General features: G+C 43.7%; 1 protein-coding gene across 6 annotated transcripts in view; it reads right to left on the bottom strand.

The window, feature by feature from the left end:
* Window positions 1-12,617, bottom strand: part of SEMA5A (semaphorin 5A) — a 572,726-nt gene that overhangs the window by 168,452 nt on the left and 391,657 nt on the right. For all 6 annotated transcript variants that reach the window (XM_070774864.1, XM_070774868.1, XM_070774863.1 and 3 more), the window contains one exon: window positions 4,552-4,837. In XM_070774864.1, the coding sequence (XP_070630965.1) occupies window positions 4,552-4,837 (286 nt within the window). The remainder of the gene's footprint in view (window positions 1-4,551; window positions 4,838-12,617) is intronic.

Here is a 12,617-nt window from a genome sequence, read left to right as displayed (position 1 = left end):
AAAAATGTCTAAGGTAGAATTAGCCTTTGGACGTGTGAGTGGACTTCAGCAAGAACAAGACAAGTATGTTAGAATGAGGACGGCAGCCGGACCCCCAGGAGGGATACCACCCGGGGACCAGGTGACCACTCCTCGGTCCTGGCACAGCGACAGCGAGGGGCTCACTTCTCCAAGCCCTCTGCTAAGTGCCTGACAGGGACCTTCTTGTTGATCACAGGGAAACTCTAGTTCCTGAGGCCAGCCTGACTTCACAGACATACGGACAAAGGTACAGGGAGGTGCCTGAGTCCACATCACAGGCTGAGGGGAAAGAAACCAGAACCAACCTAGATAGCATATTCAAAAGAAGAGACATTACTTTGCCAACAAAGGTTCATCTAGTCAAGGCTATGGTTTTTCCTGTGGTCACGTATGGATGCGAGAGTTGGACTGTGAAGAAGGCTGAGCGCAGAAGAATTGATGCTTTTGAACTGTGGTGTTGGAGAAGACTCTTGAGAGTCCCTTGGACTGCAAGGAGATCCAACCAGTCCATTCTGAAGGAGATCAGCCCTGGGATTTCTTTGGAAGGACTGATGCTAAAGCTGAAACTCCAGTACTTTGGCCACCTCATGTGAAGAGTTGACTCATTGGAAAAGACTCTGATGCTGGGAGGGATTGGGGGCAGGAGGAGAAGGGGACGACAGAGGATGAGATGGCTGGATGGCATCGCTGACTCAATGGACGTGAGTCTGAGTGAACTCCAGGAGTTGGTGATGGACAGGGAGGCCTGGTGTGCTGCAGTTCATGGGGTCACAAAGAGTCAGACACGACTGAGCAACTGAACTGAACTGAACTGCAGGGGGCCCTGGTGCTCCTGCCTTTGACCCCATTGCTATGGCTCTTTCTTGGGAAGGGAAGACACTTATCCCCCACCTGCCTGCATCCATTTCCCAGTTCACTGCACTCACTCACTCTGAAGGGCACTGGGTGGGGTCTCTGATGTCAAACTGGATGCCCCAGGGGCTGTCATTCTGAGTATCCCTGACACGTGTTGGTAGACACTTCTTCCCACCTCCTGGAAAGCAGAGCCCCATTGGTACAGGTTATGTGTTCTGTGCGTACAACGCACACACACACACACACACACACACACATGCACTTTCCTGCCTTTCCTCTATCGTTTAACTTGCTGCAAACTGAGAAGGGTGAGGAGGAAGGGCCCGAGTGACCACCCCCCGGCAGCTCTTCACCCACTCTTCCTGGGATGGGTCTGCCAGCCAGAATTGCACACTCACCTTCCCCCGTTGGTCCCTGCAGGCAGTGGTGGTCAGCCCAGGTCTGGTCTACCATGACCTTGTGGACAAGTCTGCTGAAAGCTGGGGTCTACAATGATATATCCATGTGGCTAATAGACCTTCAACCACATGTTGCAAGCTGGCCTCTGTCATGGATAATACTGCTGTATCTAATGTTCTGTTTCATTTCTTTCCCTGTTCAGAGCCTAGGCATGTAAGAGTGGCTGCACCCCCTCCCTCCCCCCAGGTGAGCCCAACAATAGGGGAACTTAGAATCTGCTGGAAGCCACTAGAAGAAAAGTAGAGGCGTTCCTTTTAGCTCCTTGTCTCTTAACAAAAGAAGAAAAATCAAAACGTTAACCCTCCCCTACTCCCACAACTACATTATCTGAAAGCCAGCATTTTTAGATTCCAGGGGAAGAAAAAAACCAGGCAAATCTCTTCAGAGACTCTGTTGCAGGAATGTACTATTTCCTGCAGCCCAATCCATGCCCCAGGGTTGAGAAAATCACTGAGCTCTAGCTGGAGAAGACTCTTGAGAGCTCCTTGGACAGCAAGGAGATCCCACCAGTCCATCCTATAGGAAATCAACCCTGAATGAATATTCAGGAAGGACTGAATGATATTCCTGAATATTCAGGAATATTCATTGGAAGGACTGGTGCTGAAGTTGAAGCTCCAATACTTTGGCCACCTGATGCAAAGAGTCGACTCATTAAAAAAGACCCTGATGCTGGGAAAGATTAACAGCAGAATGAGACGGGGGCGACAGAGGATGAGAAGGTTGAATGACATTGCCAACTCAACAGACATGAGTTTGAACAAACTGTGGGAGATGGTGAAGGACAGGGAAGCCTGGTGTGTTGCAGTCTATGGGCTCACAGAGAGCCAGACATGACTTAGAAACTGAACAACTAGGGACAGAATGAGTTGGAACACTGAACTTTATCCCTATTCCCCAGTACTGGAGACCAAACAAACCTATGAGCCTAAGCACTGGAAAGCTCAGCTAGGGCAGTTTTAGCCATCGGTTCAGAGACAGGACACAACCGGTACCTCAAACTGTCATTTTCTCTCCATTTCGAGTATGTCTTGCGAAGAATGCAGTCATCTCCTGAGGGAGTAAGAGCAAGGCTGAGACAGGAGAGGGAGCAGAGGTGAGACGTCTGCCGGGATTTGCAACAGATAGGTCAGAAAGCAGTTCCCAAGACCTACTGAGAATAAGTACTGGAGAGAGATGTGGAAGGTCTAGTGATTCTCTTCCTGTTAGTATAAGGTCTCTGTATCAGATTTCCAACATGATGAGCATCTTCAACACTAAGCAAATATTCTGGAATAGTCTGAAACCTATCTTTGCAAGTATCTAAATAGACCACTCACCCTCCTGGAATGGCCCAGACACAGAACTTCCACCACTTTTTAAATTGTTCCCTTTTGCCCGCAGCCAGGGGAATGAACGTCTCGGTAAGCCAAGCTCCATTGTGTGTAAAATTGATGTTAACAGAGCCAGTGAACATTCATCTTGTGCAGCTTACACTATTTCTTAAATAAGGTTTTGGAAAGCAAATCAACTTCAGAAGCTATACATTGATTTTTTTTTCCCCCAAAGAAACTTATCAAGGAGAGAAAATAACCTCTGGGGTAGAAAACCAGATTTACAACAAAGATGGTCCTGGTGGGGTGGGGGTGAGTAGCAAGTCATCCATTTTAGTCTTGTTTTTCTAACTTTACATCAGACAGAAGACTCCTCAGGAACAAACTTGTTTGAAAGCAAATGTTAACACTTAAGCTCAGCAGGAAAAACGGGAGGGAAGAGTAACAAGGAAGTAAGATGCAGATGACGTGATTCTTCAGAAATGCAATTCGTGGGCAGCCTTTCCAAGTGGTTCAGTGGTAAAGAATCCCACTGCCAATGCAGGAGACACAGGAGACCTGGGTTTGATTCCTGGGTCAGGAAAATCCCCTGGAGGAAGAAGGGGCAAGTCACTCCAGTATTCTTGCCTGGAAAATCCCAGGGACAGAGGAGCCTGCATTCATGACTACAGTCCATGGGGTCGCAAAAAGTCAGACACTACTGAGTGACTGAGCATGCACCATTTGGATGCAGAGGACACGAAAACAGAAGTCAACAAGACTTGGGAAGCTAATGAGACATCATAGACTGACCGACTGTCCCAGTGACCAATCTCTTGGTCTCGTGATCTGGGACAGACCCATACACTTGGCCATCGCACCTCCATGATTGGCATTCTCAACTCATCCTGACTCTGCTCCTTTACCCTGGACACAGATATCTGGCTTTTGTCCAAACCATTAGGTCACCAGATGAGAGGTTTCAAAGGTGATGCAAAGCAGAAATCACCCTGCAGAACCATCATGCCCACTGCGAAGGTGGAGGAAAGTGAAGCTTGAGTCTCTGTAATTCCTTGTGGTGGGTTTCATCTCATGGAGTCTGAGCACCTCAGCTAAGGAAGGGAATTAAGTGTGGGGTCCCACCACACTCCACCAGAGTGAATGCGAGTCAGGAAACTGTACATCCTGTACTTAGTCCAAATAGTGTCAGTTCTCAAGGAAGAGTATCTCCCCGCAAGAAATAAAACACTATATTTTTTCCCCAAAATACTTTAAAAGTAGAATCATTCTTTTAGAAATGTCTAAGTTATTCATCTAATAAAATAGGGTAAGCCTACTTATGTGCTCTTCCTATATGTGCAGTTCAGTTAAAAGTTATGTTATCACAAAGATCAGATTCTCCAGACAACACTGGTTTCATTATGCAAAGATGCATGACTTATGTATAGGGTAAAAAAAGAAGACCCAGAGCGGTAAGATGGGGAGGGAGGGGACACATATATAACTGGCTGATTCATGTTGTGGCACAGCAGAAGAAACCAACACAATGTAAAGCAATTAACCACCAGTTAAAAATAAATTTAAAAAAAAAAAAGACATCTAATATATTCTAGCATTTCAGAACATGCCCAGAACACACTAGTAAATCAGAAGGAAAAATTTACAGAGAATAATTTGAAGCTACCATAACAGAAGGATAGAGCAAAACTTTCTGAGCAGCTTTATATTCCTAAGACCCATCTCAGAAATCACATCCCTTTCAGTAGCACTGAATTCATACTCAAATTTTTTTTTTTTGGCTGTTAGCCCAGAGAAAGAAGAAACATCTCTGTTAAAGCAACTTGCAAAGCTCAAAGGGCAGAGAACAGTAGAATCATTCACAAGGAGCGGAAGAGCAGGGCAAGAACGATTTGCAGTTACGTACACATTGGTGGTGAAGATGCCGTAGATCAGATCCAGCTCGGGCAGGAAGAAGGTGCCCTGGAGTTCATGGTAGTAGAAAGGCACCTCACCCGGGCGGGAGCAGTTGAGGCGAGCCTTCATGAACGTGGTCCACGTGTCCTCCAGCAGGAAGCGGCCCCCGATGTCGTTCTTACACACGCGGGCAGCTCGGGAGAACACGGTCTTCCCACAGTCGTGCTCCACGGCATTTTCTCGGAAGAAGAAGTAGGTGAAATTTCCGATGTCGTAAGAGGACACGAAGTTTGGTTCTAGAAACAACAGGAAAGAAGAAAAGGCTCAGCCCACTGGACAGCACAGCAAACTGCTCAACATTATGTGACAACCTAACCGGGGGAAGAATGTGAAAAAGAAAGAGACACGTGTGTCACTGAATCACTTTGCTGTACGCCTGAAACTAACATAGTACTGTAAATCAACCATGGTGGTGGTGGTTTGGCGGCTCAGTTGTGTCTGACTCTTCACAGCCCCCATGAACTATCACCCACCAAGCTCCTCTGTCCAAGGGATTTCCCAGATAATGCTGGAATGGGTTGCCATACACTTCTCGAGAGGAGGCTCTGGACTCAGGGATTGAATCAGAGTCCCCTGCATTACAGGTGGTCCATTGCAGGTAATTTCTTTACCTACTGAGCCATGAGGGAATCCTCAAAACTATGCTCCAATGTAAAATAAAAAGATGATTAAAATAAAAGCAAGAGAGAAGAAAAGCCTAAACATCCACAAGCTACTCCTTTGTATCTTGCCTGCTCAGTATTTATTCCAAGGAGACTTGATTTTGTGTGGCTAACACTGTGTTCTTATAGAAGGAACACAAGGCCCAAAGAGCACCGTAATGATCTACACCACTGGTGGAACCTGGTGCGTGAGTTCTGCTGTTTAGCTGTTAAGTCGTGTCTGACTCTTTGCAACTCCATGGACTGCGGCCCACCAGGCTCCTCTGTCCATGGGATGTTCCAGGCAAGAATACTGGAGTGGGTTGCCATTTCCTTCTTCAGGGTATCTTCCCAGCCCAGGGGTCAAACTCAGGTCTCCTGCATTGGCAGGGGATTCTTTACTGTCTGAGCCACTAGGGAAGCTCACATGAGTTCTAAGTGACAGGAAATAGCCAGTGTGATTCCACACATAAGCATCCCGAGTTAATATAGCACTTAGGTACATAATGAGGCTTCCCTGATGGCTTAGATGGTAAAGAATCTGCCTGCAATGTAGGAAACCCAGGTTTGATCCCTGGGTTGGGAAGATCTCCTGGAGTAGGAAATAGCAACCTACTCCAGTGTTCTTGCTTGGGAAAACCCATGGACAGAGGAGCCTGGAAGGTTCAGTCCATGGGGTCACAAAGAGTTCGGCATGACTGAGTGACTAACACACACACAACTTTTCGATAGGTACATAACATTAATACCATCAAAAATCAGCAGCAAAACTTTGCAACACACTTTAAAGCCAGAGACAGTACTTTATTTGTATATGCTTAATAACCTTCAGAAACAGTGGGAGACGAACTTATTTACAGAACAGAAACAGACTCACAGACTTAGAGAATGAACTTATGGTTATTGGAAGGGAAGGGTTAGGGGAGGGACTGATTGGGAGTTTGGGACTGACATGTACACGAGGCTATATTTAAAATAGATGGCCAACAAGGACCTATTGTAAAACAGTAAAGGTTAAAAAAAAAAGAAAGAAAAAAATTAGACACAGAGATTCTCAGCAATAATAATAAAATAGAACAATTACTATAATATACCATAATAAAAGCTATATGAATTTGGGGAAAAAAGTGGGAGAAAAATACTAAAAACATGAAATGTGACTCAGAATATGGAGGTATTGCATTAATATCATGTTTGTGTAGAAGGCAATGGCACCGCACTACAGTACTCTTGCTTGGAAAACCCCATGGACGGAGAAGCCTGGTAGGCTGCAGTCCATGGAGTCACAAAGAGTCGGACACGACTGAGCAACTTCCCTTTCACTTTGTGTAGAAGAAAACAATATTCTTTGATTTTACTTACATACTCGAGTATGACTTTGGCATAAATTATGTGCTTTCAGTAAGGACTTTAAAAATGTTTTTCATTTGTGGAAACTGAAACTATAAGGTTAGTGTCCTGAATCAGCTGTAGCCATTCCTGTTACTATGGTGACTACAAAATGTGATAATTCTTACTTTCTTATTTCTGGGGAATTCATTTAGAGAAGGAGAGGGTATTGAGATGGAGTCACTGCCTTTCTGATCTCAGGATTAGATCAAAATTATGGACTTAGAAATGACAAATTATTGCAAACCTTTACTTAATCACCACACTCATTAGGCATTTAGGAATTTATTATAGATTGTCAACAGAACTTTGTATACAGCACTGAAAGCATTATCTTCATGACTTGCTGTTTGAGTCTATTGATAATAAAGATGATACCATTTCAGACACCATGCCATGACATGCTAAGTCACCTCAGTCGTGTCTGACTCTGTGCAACCCCATGGACTGTAGCAAGCCAGGCTCTTCTGTCCAAGGATTTCTCAGGCTAGAATACTGGAGCAGGTTGCCATTTTCTTCTGCAGAGGATCTTCCCAACCCAGGGATCGAACCAACGTCTAAGTCTCCTGCACTGGCAGGCAGATTCTTTACCACTAGCACTAGGTGGGAAGCGGCTGTCAGACACAGCTGTGCCCTAACACTTATCTTTTAAAAACTCTAATAACCAGGTTTGATTCTTATGCTTTTCTCCGTTGCTGAGAGTTTTCTACTCAATCAGCAAGTGCCTTAATTTATGGTGCAATTAAGATAATAGGAAAATATCCTTCAAAATTAATGGAAAAATACACACAACTGTATCCACAGGGCATATTTCAGGGACAATTGGCTTTGGAGGACAATTCAATTGGCCTTGTGCTTTGTCAGATCCAATCATGTTGTACCAACAGACATGTTATCAGCAGGGCAACTAAAAACAGATTTGGCTACAAGATGATCCATTAATGTTAAGCATTAGGCCTGGTTTGGGCTCACCTAAGATCTGAAATAGGACTTCCCTGGTGGCTCAGACGGTAAAGCATCTGTCTATAATGCGGGAGACCCAGGTTCAATCCCTGGATTGGGAAGATCTCCTGGAGAAGGAAATGGCAACCCACTCCAGTATTCTTGCCTGGAAAATCCCATGGATGGAGGAACCTGGTAGGCTACAGTTCATGGGGCCGCAAAGAGTCGGACACGACTGAGCGACTTCACTCACTCACTCACTCAGGATCTGAAAAACAGACGCTGATTCCAAGACTGACATGAAGAGGGTGCTGAGTACTATTCTGTCCTGAAAGGTGCTACCAGCTTTCAACCAAATTCGACTGAATTTCAATCAAGAGTTGATGTCATCACAAAATGTTTCAAATTCATTCAACTTCACAGCTTCCCTGGTGGCTCAGAGGTAAAGAATCTACCTGCAATGCCATAGCCCGGGGCTGGATCCCTGGGTTGGGAAGATCCCCTGGAGAAGAGAATGGCAACCCACTCCAGGATTCTGGCCTGGAGAATTCCACAGACAGAGGAATTGGGCTACAGTCCATGGGTCGCAGGGTTGGAAACGACTAAACAACTAACACCCTCACTTTCTCACATTCTAAAAATGTAAAAATATTCTACTATACATTGTATATGTCATGTGCTTCTCTCTTTAGCTCATGATATTGTTCTTAAATAGTTTTATGTGTACTAAAGTATTAAAAATAGAGATTTCAATAAGAATTGATTTTAATTTATCAACTGTTAAACATAGTGGCTGATCACTTGCTTTAACTCGAAACAGATATTGTAAAAAACACCCTAGCTTGCATTAAAACATATGAGATGGAAGTCAGACATATTTACTGTACAGTCTGCTTTAATACCCTGGAATGTGTTTTTGAAAAGAAAAGCATAATAGTTGGGGAGTTTAGAATCCGTGTTCACTGTCTCCCAAGAAGAATTACTCACTGAAGCAGACCCCCTAAAGCAAATATATGAAACAATTTATAAGACTCTATTGAGTTTCTAAAGATAATATTCACCTGTATGCCTAATTCTGAAGAGAAGGTTAAATCTCTGCAGAGCGGGTTCTGCACCCAGGCTCATATAACCAGACTGCAGTTTGCTCAGTGAAATGAAGACAAACAAAAAACCACCTTCATCACCAACAGACCTTATGGAAAATGAAGAAATGGAAGGAAGACGTAGGTGTGTCTAGCTATAGCTCCCAGCATGGGTGGATGAGGCGTGAGACAGAGTCCACAAGCTTTATCAAGCACCCTCACGACTACCTACTTCTGCCAGTAACTCAGGGAGACACAGCATGAAAACCACATAGGAAATATCTGTAGGATCCAGGAAGCCTTGAGCAGGAAATCAAGGAGCTGAGAACATAAAAAAGATCTGCCTTGGTGTCTTCCGGCTCAAAGTTGGTCTGTAATTTAAAAAATCTCCGAAGTGAAGTGAAAGTCACTCAGTTGTGTTCAACTCTTTGCAACCCAGTGGACTATACAGTCCATGGAATTCTCCAGGCCAGAATACTGGAGTGGGTAGCCTTTCCCTTCTCCAGGGGATCTTCCCAACCCAGGGCTCAAACCCAGGCCTCCTGAATTGAAGGAGATTCTTTACCATCTGAGCCACCAGGGAAGCCCAATCTCTATTGAAATTAAAAACTCTAAAATCTCTATTGAGTGCTAAACTCTTGTAAAAAGCTCCAGGCTAGCTGCTTCTCTTTCAGAAGCTCAGGAAACTCCCAGGAATCATAGAAGGAAATGCTTGTGTTACCCATCCAGTTTCATAGATGAAGACACTACAGCCCAGAGGAACCCGACCAAGTTCACACAACCAGCATCCAAGAGGAGGTTATGTCCTGAGTCTAGATGGTCTGACCACAAAGCCTATACATGGACCATTACACTTCACTGAAAACATAACGGGCTGCGAGAGAACAGTTACTTCAACAACATTGAAGAACAGGTCTTGGAACTCCAGGCAATGTTTCAGAAACCACAGTGGTGGCTGGGTTTTACTCAGGACCAAGACGAGGAGGGTCTGAGAACAGACCAGAGGGGAAGAGGGATGCTCCGATAAATCTTTACTCTGCAGCTATCAGAGACATCAAGGATGCCACAGAAAGAAAAGTTGGAGGAAGGAGTCAAGAATCCCAGAGCTCATTAAACAAGAATAGCGTGGGAAGCATTTGCCTCAATTCTGGAGAAGATGCTTCCAGTGACGTCCACCAGAGCACGGGCGCATGCACCAGGGATCATGAGAGCATCTATCCATGCTCATCGTCCACCCCACTGAACAGTCTCACCCAGATTTCTCATAAAAGAGGAGTACTGAGTCAGGCCTAGCAGACTTGCCCATGGGTTCCTCTTTCCCTGGAGAACCTCCGATGTCTCTCCACACCACTCTAACCCATTTTATGATAGGGTGACATAGAGCTTTTTATATAGAAATGTGCAAATAGATTTCTTTCCTACTGGGAAAACAAGGGAAGAATTTGTACCTGGAATGCAGTACTGGACATGAACTTGAGCAAACCTGGGGAGATAGTGGAGGACAGAGGAGCCTGGTGGGCTACAGTTTGTGGGGCTGCAGAGAGTCAGACATGACTTAGCAACTGAATGACAAAAACAACAACGTTGTCATGTGTTTCTCTAACCCACCACATCTTACAGATATTTTAGTGAAGGAGCTAAGCTACAGTTGGAAACACATCCTGCAGCCTCATATCCCTTCAGGGGGATGATGGGTTCTGATGGGTGACCTGCTGTCATATCAGGAAGTTCCAGAGCCTTTTAAAACTCAGCCAACATCCTGTTCCTTTGCCAAAATAGTGGAAAAGCAGTGATAGCTGTTAAATAGAAAGCCAAGGAGCTGTTGCCTTTATAGATAGAAATCTGGAGGTAGGCAGTACTTGAATCTCACCTGGCGGTATAATAAAATGCATATTGTTTCCCTTCCATTATTTAAGTCCTGTCTCTTGTTAAAATGTGATTCACCATAAGCTAGTATCTTTCACTCCTGAGTGAACTGAACAAGTGAGAAATCAGTCAGTGGCCTTCCTGTCTACAGTGAATGTGGGTGCATGAAAGACAGGTCTTTTATTCGTCATCATTATCAAGCTACAAATGAATAGTAGTTTTGCTAATTCAGAATAAAAACAGACACAAGTATTTGTCAGCTTATTATCAAATATATGCATGGAGAAGCTGTTTTTCCCCCTCATGTTTGTAAAACATATCGAGTAACAGATTACAGAGTATTCTCCAAATTTGTTAAAAGAGGAATTATGTTTCATGATATAAGCACTTTTATTTTGTACATTTACTGACATAATAGTGGCCATGAAGATGTGAACACTGAGTAGGGACCCAGCAATATAAATAAACGAGTTGTAAGAAGGGCAAAAGCATCAATATTTTTGAGGGGTTTCTGACCATGTACAACCAAACTCTAAACTGCCAGATGGATCCTTCCACTTGGTCTTTTCTCTGCTCCATAGCATATTGCACCAGTCTGGAGGGGCACCAGGCTCAGTGGTCCAATCTAATGACTGACTGGACCACTGAGAGGCTCTTGATATAGAAATATTTGTCTAAACCGATGAGAATGGACATTAAAGATAGGGAGGAATTCTGATTTTCCAACTCTATAAAAATCTTACGAGAATAAAAATCTATCAAAGTTTTAATTTTTTTGCAATCAAAGGGAAAGGCAGACTAGAAAATATCTAGCAGGCTTAAAACCCTGGGCTGAACAACTGACATCCAGAATGTTCCTTCATCCTGAACAACTATTCAGCCTAGGAAAGAAAAAGGCTGATACAAAATACCCTCCCAATAAATGAAGGCTACAATTTTTATTTCATGATTTCCTTTTGCTTTCCTTGTGAATAATTTGTATTTAGTAGACCTTCTGAAAAATTGATGTTTTTGAATTGTGATGCTGGAGAAGACTCTTGAGAGTCCCTTGGATGCAGGGAGATCAAGCCACTCAACTCTAAGGAAATCAATTCTGAATATTCATTGGAAAGACTGATGCTGAGGCTGAAGCTCCAATACTTTGGCCACCTGATGCAGAGTTGACTCATTGGAAAAGACCCTGATGCTGGGAAAGATTGAGGGCAAGAGGAGAAGGGGATGACAGAGGGAGATGGTTAGATAGCATTGCTGACTCAATGGACATTGATTTGAGCAAATTCCCAGAGATAGTGGGAGAAAGAGGAGCCAGGCATGCTGAAGTCCATGGGGCCGCAAAGAGTCGGACACAACTTAGTGACTGAACAACAACAAGTAGAACTTCACATAATGAAAATGAGTAATCAAACATGCATATATTAAAGGTGATCAGACTTTGAGAAACATAAATAAAGCCAGGTTGAGTTCTTAAAATAGCCAGCCATTTCACAAAAATAAAGGAGCTAATGGAAACAATATTTAGACATGATATTCAGTGAGACAGAGGTTTCAGTTCTATAATTTTTTGATATCAGTTACCACCTAAATCATTTCTGTGCATATTCCTAGATTTTCTGGTCCTCTCTTTCTTTTGAAGATTGTTTCCCTATCACAGCTACATGGAAATGTGCAGCAGAGGGTTCCAAAGTAAAGCTAACTTCATCTATGTGTTTATTAAGATTGGATAATTAAACTAAAATTTAATTAAGTAAAAAGTGGTTTAAAAGACATTGACATACTAAAATTCTTTCCTTAAGATTTCTAGGAAAAGACTAGGTAGATGGATCGATAGATCAGTAGATACAGATAGATGGATAGATATACATGTTTGTGTGTGTATGTTTTGAGTGTGTTACATGCATATGTATAGGATTGAGGTGTATGTATACATGGCTCAATACTTCCACCTACTGGCAGTAAGAATTGGCCAGATTATGTAACAGCACAAGTTCTCAGTTTCCCCCATTTAGAATGTGTGCTCAGTCGCTTCAGTCGTGTCTGATTCCTTGTGACCCTCTGGCCTGTAGCCCACCAGGCTCCTCTGTCCATGGGATTCTCCA

Source organism: Bos indicus, chromosome 20, assembly GCF_029378745.1.
Source record: "Bos indicus isolate NIAB-ARS_2022 breed Sahiwal x Tharparkar chromosome 20, NIAB-ARS_B.indTharparkar_mat_pri_1.0, whole genome shotgun sequence".
NCBI lineage: Eukaryota > Metazoa > Chordata > Mammalia > Artiodactyla > Bovidae > Bos > Bos indicus.
The sequence above is the reverse complement of the archived record's forward strand: the minus strand, read 5'-3'. Positions and strand labels throughout refer to the sequence as shown.